The sequence below is a fragment of the Oncorhynchus gorbuscha genome, linkage group LG11 (assembly GCF_021184085.1).
Source record: "Oncorhynchus gorbuscha isolate QuinsamMale2020 ecotype Even-year linkage group LG11, OgorEven_v1.0, whole genome shotgun sequence".
Classification (NCBI taxonomy): domain Eukaryota; kingdom Metazoa; phylum Chordata; class Actinopteri; order Salmoniformes; family Salmonidae; genus Oncorhynchus; species Oncorhynchus gorbuscha.
In genome coordinates, this window is record NC_060183.1 from 40,152,229 (window position 1) to 40,164,686 (window position 12,458).

Here is a 12,458-nt window from a genome sequence, read left to right on the forward strand (position 1 = left end):
GTTTGTGAGAGCCAGAAATCTTGCTTGTTTGTAGGTGACCAAATACTTATTTTCCAAATAAATTCATTAAAAATCCTACAATGTGATTTTCTGGATTTCTTTTCTCATTTTGTCTGTCATAGTTTAAATGTACCTATGATGAAAATTACAGGCCTCTCCCATCTTTTTAAGTGGGAGAACTTGAACAATTGGTGGCTGACTAAATACGTTTTTACCCCACTGTATATACACTGCTCAAAAAAATAAAGGGAACACTAAAATAACACATCCTAGATCTGAATGTATGAAATATTCTTATTGAAAACTTTTTTGATTACATAGATGAATGTGCTGACAACAAAATCACACAAAAATGGTCAATGGAAATCAAATGTATCAACCCATGGATGTCTGGATTTGGAGTCACATTCAAAATTAAAGTTGAAAACCACACTACAGGCTGATCCAACTTTGATGTAATGTCCTTAAAACAAGTCAAAATGAGGCTCAGTAGTGTGTGTGGCCTCCACGTGCCTGTATGACCTCCCTACAATGCCTGGGCATGCTCCTGATGAGGTGGCGGATGGTCTCCTGAGGGATCTCCTCCCAGACCTGGACTAAAGCATCCGCCAACTCCTGGACAGTCTGTGGTGCAACGTTGGGTTGGTGGATGGAGCGAGACATGATGTCGGGCGGGCCAGTCCATAGCATCAATGCCTTCCTCTTGCAGGAACTGCTGACACACTCCAACCATATGAGGTCTAGCATTTTCTTGCATTAGGAGGAACCCAGGGCCAACTGCACCAGCATATGGTCTCACAAGGGTCTGAGGTTCTCATCTTGGTACCTAATGGCAGTCAAGCTACCTCTGGCAAGCACATAGAGGGCTGTGCGTCCCCCCGAAGAAATGCCACCCCACACCATGACTGGCCCACCGCCAAACTGGTCATGCTGGAGGATGTTGCAGGCAGCAGAACGTTCTCCACGGCTTCTCCGGGCTCTGTCACATCTGTCACGTGCTCAGTGTGAACCTGCTTTCATCTGTGAAGAAAACTGGGCGCCAGTGACGAATTTGCCAATCTTGGTGTTCTCTGGCAAATGCCAAACGTCCTGCACGGTGTTGGGCTGTAAGCACAACCCCCACCTGTGGACGTCGGGCCCTCATACCACCCTCATGGAGTCTGTTTCTGACCGTTTGAGCAGACACATGCACATTTGTGGCCTGCTGGAGGTCATTTAGCAGAGCTCTGGCAGTGCTCCTCCTGCTCCTCCTTGCACAAAGGCGGAGGTAGCGGTCCTGCTGCTGGGTTGTTGCCCTCCTACGGCCTCCTCCACGTCTCCTGATGTACTGGCCTGTCTCCTGGTAGCGCCTCCATGCTCTGGACACTACGCTGACAGACACAGCAAACCTTCTTGCCACAGCTTGCATTGATGTGCCATCCTGGATGAGCTGCACTACCTGAGCCACTTGTATGGGTTGTATAATCCATCTCATGCTACCACTAGAGTGAAAGCACAGCCAGCATTCAAAAGTGACCAAAACATCAGCCAGGAAGCATAGGAACTGAGAAGTGGTCTGTGGTCCCCACCTGCAGAACCACTCCTTTATTGGGGGTGTCTTGCTAATTGCCTATAATTTCCACCTGTTGTCTATTCCATTTGCACAACAGCATGTGACATTTATTGTCAATCAGTGTTGCTTACTAAGTGGACAGTTTGATTTCACAGAGGTGTGATTGACTTGGAGTTACATTGTGTTGTTTAAGTGTTCCCTTTATTTTTTTGAGCAGTGTATATTGTGTCAAAAGTCTGCACAAACGTTTGACAACAACAGTCACTTTGTTTTCTTCAAAATCATATGCAATTGATTGGGAAAGGGGGATACATAGTCAGTTGTCCAACTGAATGCCTTCAACTGAAATGTGTCTTCCGCATTTAACCCAACCCCTCTGAATCGGCACCCGGGAAACAATGGTTTAGCTGCTTTGCTCAGAGGCAGAATGACAGATTTGTACCTTGTCAGCTCAGGGATTTGACCCAGCAACCTTTCAGTTACTGGCCCAATGCTCTAACCACTCAGCTACCTAGCCTTATTTTTTCTTGCAGTTTCCCAATACAGACAAGAAAGGAAGGAAGGACAACAGAGTGTTTCGTTTGAGAACAGATGTAATGTGGCAGATGTTGCAGAGACAGAATTGATTTTTCAAGGATTCACAGACACAACCAAACAGCCTAACTGTTTCAGGCTGCCACTCTGAACAGGTTTCAAGCAACATGCCCTCATGTGTTGATAGATAGGACACTTGGTTGAACATTTGGAGAGAAAGCACTGCCAAATTCTTGCTGGTGAGCACCTGGACCCTCACACACACACAGAGTGACAAAGTCTCTCTCGCACACACACACACACACACACACACACACACACACACACACACACACACACACACACACACACACACACACACACACACACACACACACACACACACACACACACACACACACACACACACACACACACACACACACACACACACACACATTCTGGGACATTGCATCACACAGCCTAATTCAGTTCAGTAGAGGCCCGAGGCTTACCAACTGAACCCTGTATCCTGTTGTGCTCCAATGAGGTATATAAGTGGAAGTGCTTTTGCTGTGCAAGTATCACAGTCCTAAAAAATATATATAAACACACAAACACGCACAATCCCCCTCCCACACACACACACAACCCCTCCAACATACACACCCCAAATGTATAGTGCTTCTCCCAGATGATATTACATGATTCCCCCCCCCAGAGCAACACAGTTGTTTCTCACCCACACATCCATAGGCCTTTCCCCATCTCCCTTCCTTGGCTCTGTGTGAGGAGTGTAGAGTTGTCAGTCATTAATCCTGTACAGCAGTGAGCTGTAATCCTGATGACAGAGCAGGGATTACAGAACAGAGAAGAAGATCCGAGGTCCGCCTGGGAGGAAGGAACAAAAGGGAAAGAGAGGAAGACTGGCTCAGAATTACATACAAATACACAGCCAGGTTGGACTGGGAAACGGTAAAGGTAACACATTTTGTCAGTGCTGCAGAACAGATAAGGGTGATTCACAAAAGCAGCTCCCCTCACATCAATTCGGCTCTGCTTTGTCGGTGTGAGTCTAAAGACAGATGTCAGAGTGTAGCGTTACAGTGGCTGAGAAGCAGGAGTGATGGGTTCAAATGGATGAACACGATGTCTGTTTCGAGACACTTCAAAGCGATGCCAGGGTCAAAGTTGGCCCACGCAACGCAATCCAATGCAATGCAGCTAATAGGCTTCACTGACAAATTCTTACCCGAGGCATCAACAAAAGTGCATGAAATCCATGTCTGCCCTTGTACGTGCTGAAGATGGATGCTATTATGAGTCATTAGCCAAAGCTGTTAAAGAATAGAGAAATTATGTCTCACTTTCTTATCAGATGACAACAAATATGGTCCTTCCACTGTACAGCCAATGTGATCCACTTAGACAGCTATACAAAGCATTGTTTGCCAAATGTCTACAAAATGATGAGGAGCAAGCTAGATGTCTTTTATTATTTCCTCACTAGTGCTTTGATTAAATACATCACTAACCTGTAATTCTGCACAAAGATTTTTCTCATTAAGCTGAAAGATGAGGACCCTGTATTGCCAACAATGGAGAATAGTTTGCAGAAGAAAATGGGATTTCATGCAAGATTTGAGCACACACACACACACACACACAAACACAAACACAGTGGAAATGGAAAATAAACTTTTCTTGCCTGCAGGGAGTTAAACATTGCCTCTGCACATCTCGTAGATCGGATGGCACAAAGTCATATTGAGGGATTTCAAAGGCAGAACCGCCGCACTTATCGGAGTGCCATCTACATGTGTAGTGCTGCTGCAGTGGCTATGTCACAGGGGAACAGTGAATAATGAATTAAGGACCTGCCAAGTTTGAGTCAATTCAGGCGCAGATTGGTTTAATAAAATATGAGCTAAATTCTCCCCCGCCACCCCCGACATCACCACAGTGAAGAAAGACCAGGGCATTAATCACTATATGTAAATAAAGCCCAGTTAAAGAGGCGCGGGGGGGTATACAGAGTGATTTTTCTGGCTTCCATTATCAGGAGGAAAATGGGGTTGAGATATTTATTGTGCTGTGAAGTGTAATGAATAACTGTCCTAATCATAGGCCTAGACCTGCAGCCATTTGTCACAGTAGCTAGTTAGTTTAATTAGTGGGTTGTGGAGGTAAAGCAACCTGGCCTATAGCCTGTTTATTAGACTGCATAAAGTGGAAGGGAAAGGGGATGTGTTCAAAATGAGGGCTAACCCAATTTCTTTCAGTAAGAGCTGTTATTGCTGGTAAAACAGCAGTCTCAGACAGAGAAAGTCCCGTGGAACGCGTTCAAGCAATTGAACAATTCTAAGGTTTGAATAATAAGCAACAAATGCTGAAAACAAAACTAAAGACTTTCAGACTGTCAGAACTTCAAGATGTTTGTTTGCATTTGCATTGAACAACTACCCCCTTGGGACCTGTACTCTAGAGGTGCATTAGAGTTAGTATTAAAGAAAAACATTTTAACACCAAATAAATAGGTAGGAGGGCTGATGCCTGAGCTACCCTCGGGGTAGTCTAGGTGCTCAAGAATCCAGTTTGACAATTATTTCCAGGGGAATTTGCAGTTTGTTTGAGCTTAATTTTTCGAAACATCAAAGTCAGTCTCTCCAAGGACATGTTAGATAACTTCAAAGTCCTGTGACTGCTTGCCGAGAGGTGCTTTTTCTTTGTTTTCTTCAGCTTTCATCCAGTTTGTTTTCTTTCCAAAGTGAAATACTAGATAATAAAAACCATGTGCACAGTGCATCACCGACCCTTTTATTAAAATGTGCAATTCAAAAGGAATACATTTAACTGAATAAAGGGAATTCTATTACAACTATTACAACACGCTGCCTACATGATTTAGAAGTATAATGAATGATTCATATCAATAATAAATCATTAGACAAACTTGCAATGGCTCGATGATGAAAGAATATACACTGAACAAAAATATAAACGCAACATGCAACAATTTCAAAGAGTTTACAGAATTAAGTAATTTAAGGAAAATCTGTCAATTGAAATAAATTCATTAGGCCCTTGCGCATGCACGCTGACTTCGGTCGCCAGCTGGACCGGTGTTTCCTCTGACCCGTTGGGGCGGATGGCTTCCGCGTTAAGCGAGCAGTGTGTCAAGAAGCAGTGTGGCTTGGCAGAGTCGTGTTTCGGAGGACACATAGCTCTCGCCCTTCGCCTCTCCCGAGTCCCCGTATGGGAGTTGCAGCGATGGGACAAGACTGTAACTACCAATTGGATATCATGAAATCGAGAAAAAGGGGTAAAAAATGACATGTATATATTTTTCAATATCAGGAAACCGGGGATCAGAAAACCAGTCAGTATCTGGTGTGACCACCATTTGATTAGGCTATTGATTGTGGCCTGTGGAATGTTGTCCCACTCCTCTTCAATGGCTGTGCAAAGTTGTTGGGTATAGGTGGGAATTGGAACACTCTGTCGTACATGTTGATCCAGACCATCCCAAACATCCTCAATGGGTGACATGTCTGGCGAGTATGTAGGCCATGGAAGAACTGGGACATGTTTAGCTTCCAGGAATTATATACAGATCCTTGCGACATGGGGCCGTGCATTATCATGCTGAAACATGAGGTAATCGCGGCTGATGAATGGCACGACAATGGGCCTCAGGATCTCTATCCATACAAATTGCCACTGATAAAATGAAATTGTGTTTGTTGTCCATAGCTTATGCCTGCCCATACCATAACCCCACCGCCACCATCGGGCACTCTGTTCACAATGTTGACAACAGCAAACTGCTCGCCAACACAACGCCATATACACTGTCTACCATCTGCCCAGTACAGTTGAAAATGGGATTAATCTGTGAAGAACACACTTCTCCAGCGTGCCAGTGGCCATCAAAGGTGAGCGTTTGCCCACTGAAGTCGGTTACGGCGCTGACCTGTAATCAGATCAAGACCCTGGTGAGGACAACAAGCACGCAGATAAGCTTCCCTGAGACGGTTTCCAGGCTGCATCACATCCGGCTGTGATTTGGAGTCCCATAGAGCGGTGCACAATTGGCCCAGTGTTGTCCGGGTTTGGCCAGGGAATGCTGTTATTATAAATAATAATTTGTTCTTAACTGACATGCCAAGTTAAATAAAGGTTCCATTTTTTTTTTAAACAACAGTTTGTGCAGAAATTATTCAGTTGTGCAAACCCACAGTTTCATCATCTGTCCAGGTGGCTGGTCTCAGATGATCGCGCAGGTGAAGAAAACCCGATGTGGGCTGGCGCGGTTGCACGTGGTCTACGGTTATGAGGCCGGTTGAACATAATGCCAAATTTTTGCAAACGAGGTGGCTTATGGTGGAGAAATTAACATTAAATTATCTGCTAACAGCTCTGGTGGACATTCAGTCAGGCGTGCCAATTGCACTCTCCCTCTGTGGCATTGTGTGACAAAACTGCACACTTTAGAGTGACCTTTTATTGTCCCCAGCACAAGGTGAACCTGTGTAATGAACATGCTGTTTAACCAGCTTCCTGATACGCCACACTTATCTGGTGGATGGATTATCTCGGCAAAGTATAAATGCTCACTAACAGGGAAGTAAACAAATTTGTTCACAAAATTTGAGAGAAAAAAGCTTTTAATGCATATGGAAAATTTCTGGGATCTTTTATTTAAGCTCATGAAACAAGGGACCAACACTTTACATGTTGCGTTCATATTTTTGTTCAGTATATATTCGATCAGAAAAACATTTCAAACATTATCACATTTTAGGAATGGATTGAGACTTCATTGTCTAATGTTCATTCAAAGGGTGTCAGGTCAAGGTATTGCACAGACAAATGGTGTTTTCAATGGATAACAGATAGTTGAAGGGAGTATTATTCACTGTATATCAGATGACTTCATACCTCAAAAGTGTACGCCACAGATCCATATGCCACTGATGTGTCGATCCCAGTAAATGCTTTGCAATAAATCTGCAGGCCTCTGTCTTGAAGTGATCCTAAATGAATAGGAGGGATTGTCATTCTAATTAGGAACACCGAGTCTGACATAATTACATTGTTTTTTTTTTAAACTCCCAAGGACAGTTGTGTCAACTCCTCACTATAAGAAGGCTACTCATCTGCCACACAAAATAGTCTAGGCCTAATCATATAAGTTAACACTTCTCGGGGAGTAATTGAAATGAAAGTACACAGTCAACATGTCTCAGTCAGGAAATCCTTCATAGACTAGGCCATTACTAATGATTCATCAAGCATTTGTAAATGATATCATTTTTGTCAATCAAATCACTTTGTAAACATTGTGCAATATAGGCCTACAGTTTGACCAATAATAGGCCTATTTGATTTGTGTCACCAACGAGTGACTGAAAGGAGATACTTTGGGGTCATTGAAGATGGCAATCTGATATCTAGGCTCGTCTGCATTCTAAATTAAGTTGGTCCTCACTGGTAGATTTCAACAGGGAAATGACATTTTCTGCAGGACACGTTTTGAACACAGTCATTCACCGATAATATTCAAAAACAAATTACGAACATAGGTCTATCATAGTAAATGACAACTTCCTCGCTATGTGAAGGCGCTTCAGACGGTGAAAGGAGTCCGAGAGAACTTTTGTAAAAACTTTTGAGCGAGATGACACGGAATTTACCTCTTTCAACCGGAATGATGACTATTTTCGCGTTTGTTTGGATGGGGAGTCTCATGCCACTCTGTCAAACAATAATATACACAAATGACTGGGCGATCAGGATAGATGGGGCACCCGCCTCTGCAGACAGTATAGCGGAGAAATATGGATTTCACAATTTGGGCCAGGTAAATTATCAAAGTTGCATATGATCATTATACTTTTCTACTGTAGCCTAATGTTTCATGATTCGACTGCAATGCAAATGGGGAAAAACGTTACACCGGTCTATACGTTTAGTGGGCCAATGGACTAAACTCCTGGTGACAGAATTAAGTTCACCGTTTAGTTTAGTCCGCTATTCTTCGGCCTAAACATGATATCTAACTTTACTTATGCACCATCATTACCTTTGTCAAATTTGTCCATTGACCCAGTATTTTGATACATAGCCTAAGTCTATTTGTATTAGCTGTTTCCTTTAAAGTACGCCTAATTTGGATGAAAGACGTTTTCTATCCCATGTGAATGACAAGCTTTTTGCATGAAATGCTGGATTGGATCTGAATCATTCACGGTTGTTTGGCTGGGGCAGACATCAGATTCGTTTCTGAGACTTCAAACAGTCATGTGGCCCCCATATCAAATTAGCCAAGTCATTGACCTTGTAGTGAGCACCCACATCAGACTATCTTCCTTATCAGAAGATGCAGGCCAAAAGCCCTATTTTCATATGACCCAGGCCTACATCTCTTCAGAGCGGAAAGGAAGGCTCAGGCTACAATTTGCCACCCTGGTTCAAGGAGAGATTGAGTTCAGTCACCTCACAACTCAGTAGTTCGATGTATGATATGGGACCAAGGAGTCATCATTTCTACTCATGGATTACAACAGCAGTATGGTCCCAGATAGAATAGCCAAAGCACTACTCTTACTGTTTAGTCTTTCCCTCTATTAGCACCCTGATGGAAACATGGTCTGTTTTGTGTAGCCTAGCCTAAATTCCATTCTGTTCAGGTCCAGGCACACATACGTAATGGTGGTATTATGATCAACCTGGGTGTCAGAAAGGAGTGTACCCACAGGGTATAGCCCAGCCCATGGCTCAGTACCTGGGGTTCAGGTTGCCCTGGCCTGAAAGTCTAGTAGGGGTGTAAAGTAACCTTCTCAATGACTGATGTCAATGACAGCTTCATAATTTATCAGCCATTTAGACATGGGGACACAGTTGAAAAAGCGGCAGATCCCGTTAGTATACATATACACGATTATACACGGCAGGTAGCCTAGTGTTCAGAGCATTGGGCCAGTAACCAAAAGGTTGCTGGATCAAATCCCTGAGCTGACAAGGTAAAAAAATCTGCTGTTCTGCCCCTGAACACGGCAGTTAACCCACTGTTCCCCGGTAGGCCGTCATTGTAAATAAGAATTTGTTATTAACTGGCTTGCTTAGTTAACTTTTTAAAAATGGTTTCCACCTTTGCCCAGATTGGAGACTTGAACAACTTTTATAGTTTCCACCACAGCGGGACTGTGGAGCGGTCCACGTTGTCCAACAAAGATGTTACCGACCTCGTCGCCAAGGAGACCAAGGTACAGTAACTAGATCCCATTGGAGGTGTTATTGATACCCTCCTATATAATTTATTAGCTGCATGACATGCTGCACACACACACACACACACACACACACACACACACATGAATGAACACACACACACACACATGAACGAGCACACACATGAACGAGCACACACACACACACACACACACATGAACGAGCACACACACACAAAGCAAGCAGTCACGCGCACACAAAAGACATACTCAATTGATGTAAAAACAAAAATCGATATGAATATCATTTGACCTTTCACCAGACTCAGCAAACACGTGAAACACCGCCTTGTACTGTCGATAGTGTGCATTCCATACTACTGTGAGTAGCCTACACCGGGAGTCCTATAACCTCTATTCCTCTGCAGGTGGAGTGGGTGCAGCAACAGGTGGTCCATTGGAGGACCAAGAGGAACTCCAGAGCCAGTCACATCTACTCCATTGACGTTCGGACGAAACTCATTCACCCAGGCCCCATCCAACCTAACCAGACCCAGACACTGGTTTTCAATGACCCCCAGTGGTGCAGCTTGTGGTACATTGTGAGTATCTCTCAGCTGAGAGGGCACAGCTGCACCGCAGATATACAGTAATGGCCTCGTTCCAACATTTTTAAAATGCATCCTTTCTCTTACCTAATCTGACATGACATGACATGATTGATGAGAGCAATGTAAGCGAAACAGGTCAGTAATTACCTCAAGGAAGGAAGGATGAGTTTAAAAGGTATATTTAAACGGGGTCAAACATACATTTACAAACATGCTACAAGTGTCTGTGCATTACCCACATTTGCGCCATTGTTTTGTATTGTGCTTTGCGAGGACACCTTGTAGGTATAACTATTATTCAAGTAACAGCTAATGATACAAGTAAACATGACATGTGCTGACCCCCCCCCCCCCCCCCCATCAACAGCACTGCAGTGAGGGCTCCCAGGGCTGTCCTTCCTACATGAACATCGAGGGGGCCTGGAGGAGAGGACACACAGGGAAGGGAGTGGTGGTGTCCATCTTGGATGACGGCATCGAGAGAGAGCATCCTGATCTCAGGCCAAATTTTGTAAGTGCCTCGGGAACCGTCTCTTCTGAAGACTTCACAAGGACATTTATTAAAAGCAATTTGGCATATGTCCCGAATGTAAAAGTCCAGAGCTGAGACAATATGCAGTCAAAGCTCTTGGCCCGGAGCTTTTAAAGGTCAATGCAGAGTATTAAAATACAGGCTAAACGTCTTGTCCGCTTTAGTGTTCAGACACGCCTAGTTGATTTGTGAGTCAATAGGCTCTGACTGGTGGAGTATAGGCTAGACCAGACCAGGCTAGACCAGACCAGGCTAGACCAGACCAGGCAGACCAGGCTCACCAGACCAGGCTAGACTGGAAGACACTAAAGGCCAATTAGCCACTGACTTTTGTTTTTTTTTTATGTCACTGTATCTTAGGACCCCTTTGCAAGCTATGATTTCAATGGGAATGATGATGACCCCACGCCCAGATACGACTCCAGCAATGACAACAGGTTATTCTAATTTTCAATATGCATATTGCTCATAGCTGGGGCTGTGAGTTTTTTTGTGGTAAGTTGATGTGGTCAGGAAAAACTCCAGGCCCTACTTATTGCAGCTTTTTGCAGAATCTTAGCCCATGTTATGAAGCAACCACAATTACACTCATATATTATGTTCATATTATATGAATATGCATATTCACTTGTTTGAATGTGTCTATTCTTTGCCAGTTTGATGTTGTACATATAGCCTGTCTCCTCATACATATGCAACTAAGCTAATGTGGTATACATTCCCTTTTTTTCCGGGTAAGCCATGGGACAAAATGTGCTGGGATGGTTGCCGCGGCAGCAAATAACTCTCAGTGCACTGTTGGAATCTCCTTCAATGCTCGGATAGGTGGTGAGTTTTGAGTTCTTTATTAGTCACGTTTATAAATACATGAAATGCAGGGGACTCCCGAGCAGTCTAAGGCACTGCATCGCAGTGCTAGAGGCGATACTACAGACCCAGGTTCGATCACGGGCGGTATCACAACCGGCCGTGATCGGGTGTCCCATAGGGCGGCGCACAATTGGCCCAGCGTCATCCGTGTTAGGGGAGGGTTTGGCCGGGGGGGGGGGGGGTCTATACTTGGCTCATTGCACTCTAGCAACTACTTGTGGCAGGCCGGCTGCCTGCATGCTGACTTCGGTCATCAGTTGAATAGTGTTTCCTCCGACACATTGGTGCGCCTGGCTTCCAGGTTAAGCGGGCAGGTGTTAAGAAGTGTGGTTAGGCCGAGCATGTTTTGGAGGACCCATGACTCGACCTTCGCCTCCCGAGCCGGTTGGGGAGTTGTAGAGATGAGACAAGATCGAAATTGGGGAGAAAAAGGTATTTAAAAACAAAATGTATCTCCTTGGTGCCAGCACATTAAATATGGACAAATTGTCATGCAGGTGAAAGAGGACCCAAAAGCGACTTAACAGAAACAGAGTTTATTCAAGTCCAAACAGAAAACGACAAATCCTGAATCCTTAACAGGAAATGTCCAAACAGGGAATAACAGAAATCCTCTAGTCTGTAGAGGGGAATAACAGGAGAAGCGGCCACAGACTGCAGGTCGCTTCGGGTAGGCGCAGGCCGTAGCTGACAGAGACACCTGCTCACACGCAGCATCTGATGAAGGCAAAAACACGACAGGACAGGGCGATACACAATCACAGCACGGTGAATTCTAAACACGGAACCGACAGGACAGGAACGGAACACAAAGGAAGAAATAGGGACTCTAATCAGGGGAAAGGATCGGGAACAGGTGTGGGAAGACTAAATGATGATTAGGGGAATAGGAACAGCTGGGAGCAGGAACGGAACGATAGAGAGAAGAGAGAGCGAGAGAGTGAGAGAGGGAGGGGGAGAGAGAGGGATAGAAAGAGGGAAAGAACCTAATAAGACCAGCAGAGGGAAACGAATAGAATGGGGAGCACAGGGACAAGACATGATAATAAATGACAAACATGACACAAATACTGTATATTCAGTCCAAGTTCAGTTTTACAAATATTAAATAGAAGGTATATTGTAAATTGAAGATGCACACATACTGT

General features: G+C 44.3%; 1 protein-coding gene across 2 annotated transcripts in view; it reads left to right on the forward strand.

Moving 5' to 3' along the window:
* The first annotated feature begins 7,498 nt into the window (after positions 1 to 7,498).
* pcsk5a (proprotein convertase subtilisin/kexin type 5a) overlaps positions 7,499 to 12,458 on the forward strand; it is a 42,662-nt gene continuing 37,702 nt past the window's right edge. For both annotated transcript variants that reach the window (XM_046369588.1, XM_046369589.1), the window contains exons 1-6: positions 7,499 to 7,928; positions 9,229 to 9,333; positions 9,726 to 9,899; positions 10,276 to 10,419; positions 10,801 to 10,877; positions 11,180 to 11,268. In XM_046369588.1, the coding sequence (XP_046225544.1) occupies positions 7,746 to 7,928; positions 9,229 to 9,333; positions 9,726 to 9,899; positions 10,276 to 10,419; positions 10,801 to 10,877; positions 11,180 to 11,268 (772 nt within the window). In that variant the 5' untranslated portion in view covers positions 7,499 to 7,745. The remainder of the gene's footprint in view (positions 7,929 to 9,228; positions 9,334 to 9,725; positions 9,900 to 10,275; positions 10,420 to 10,800; positions 10,878 to 11,179; positions 11,269 to 12,458) is intronic.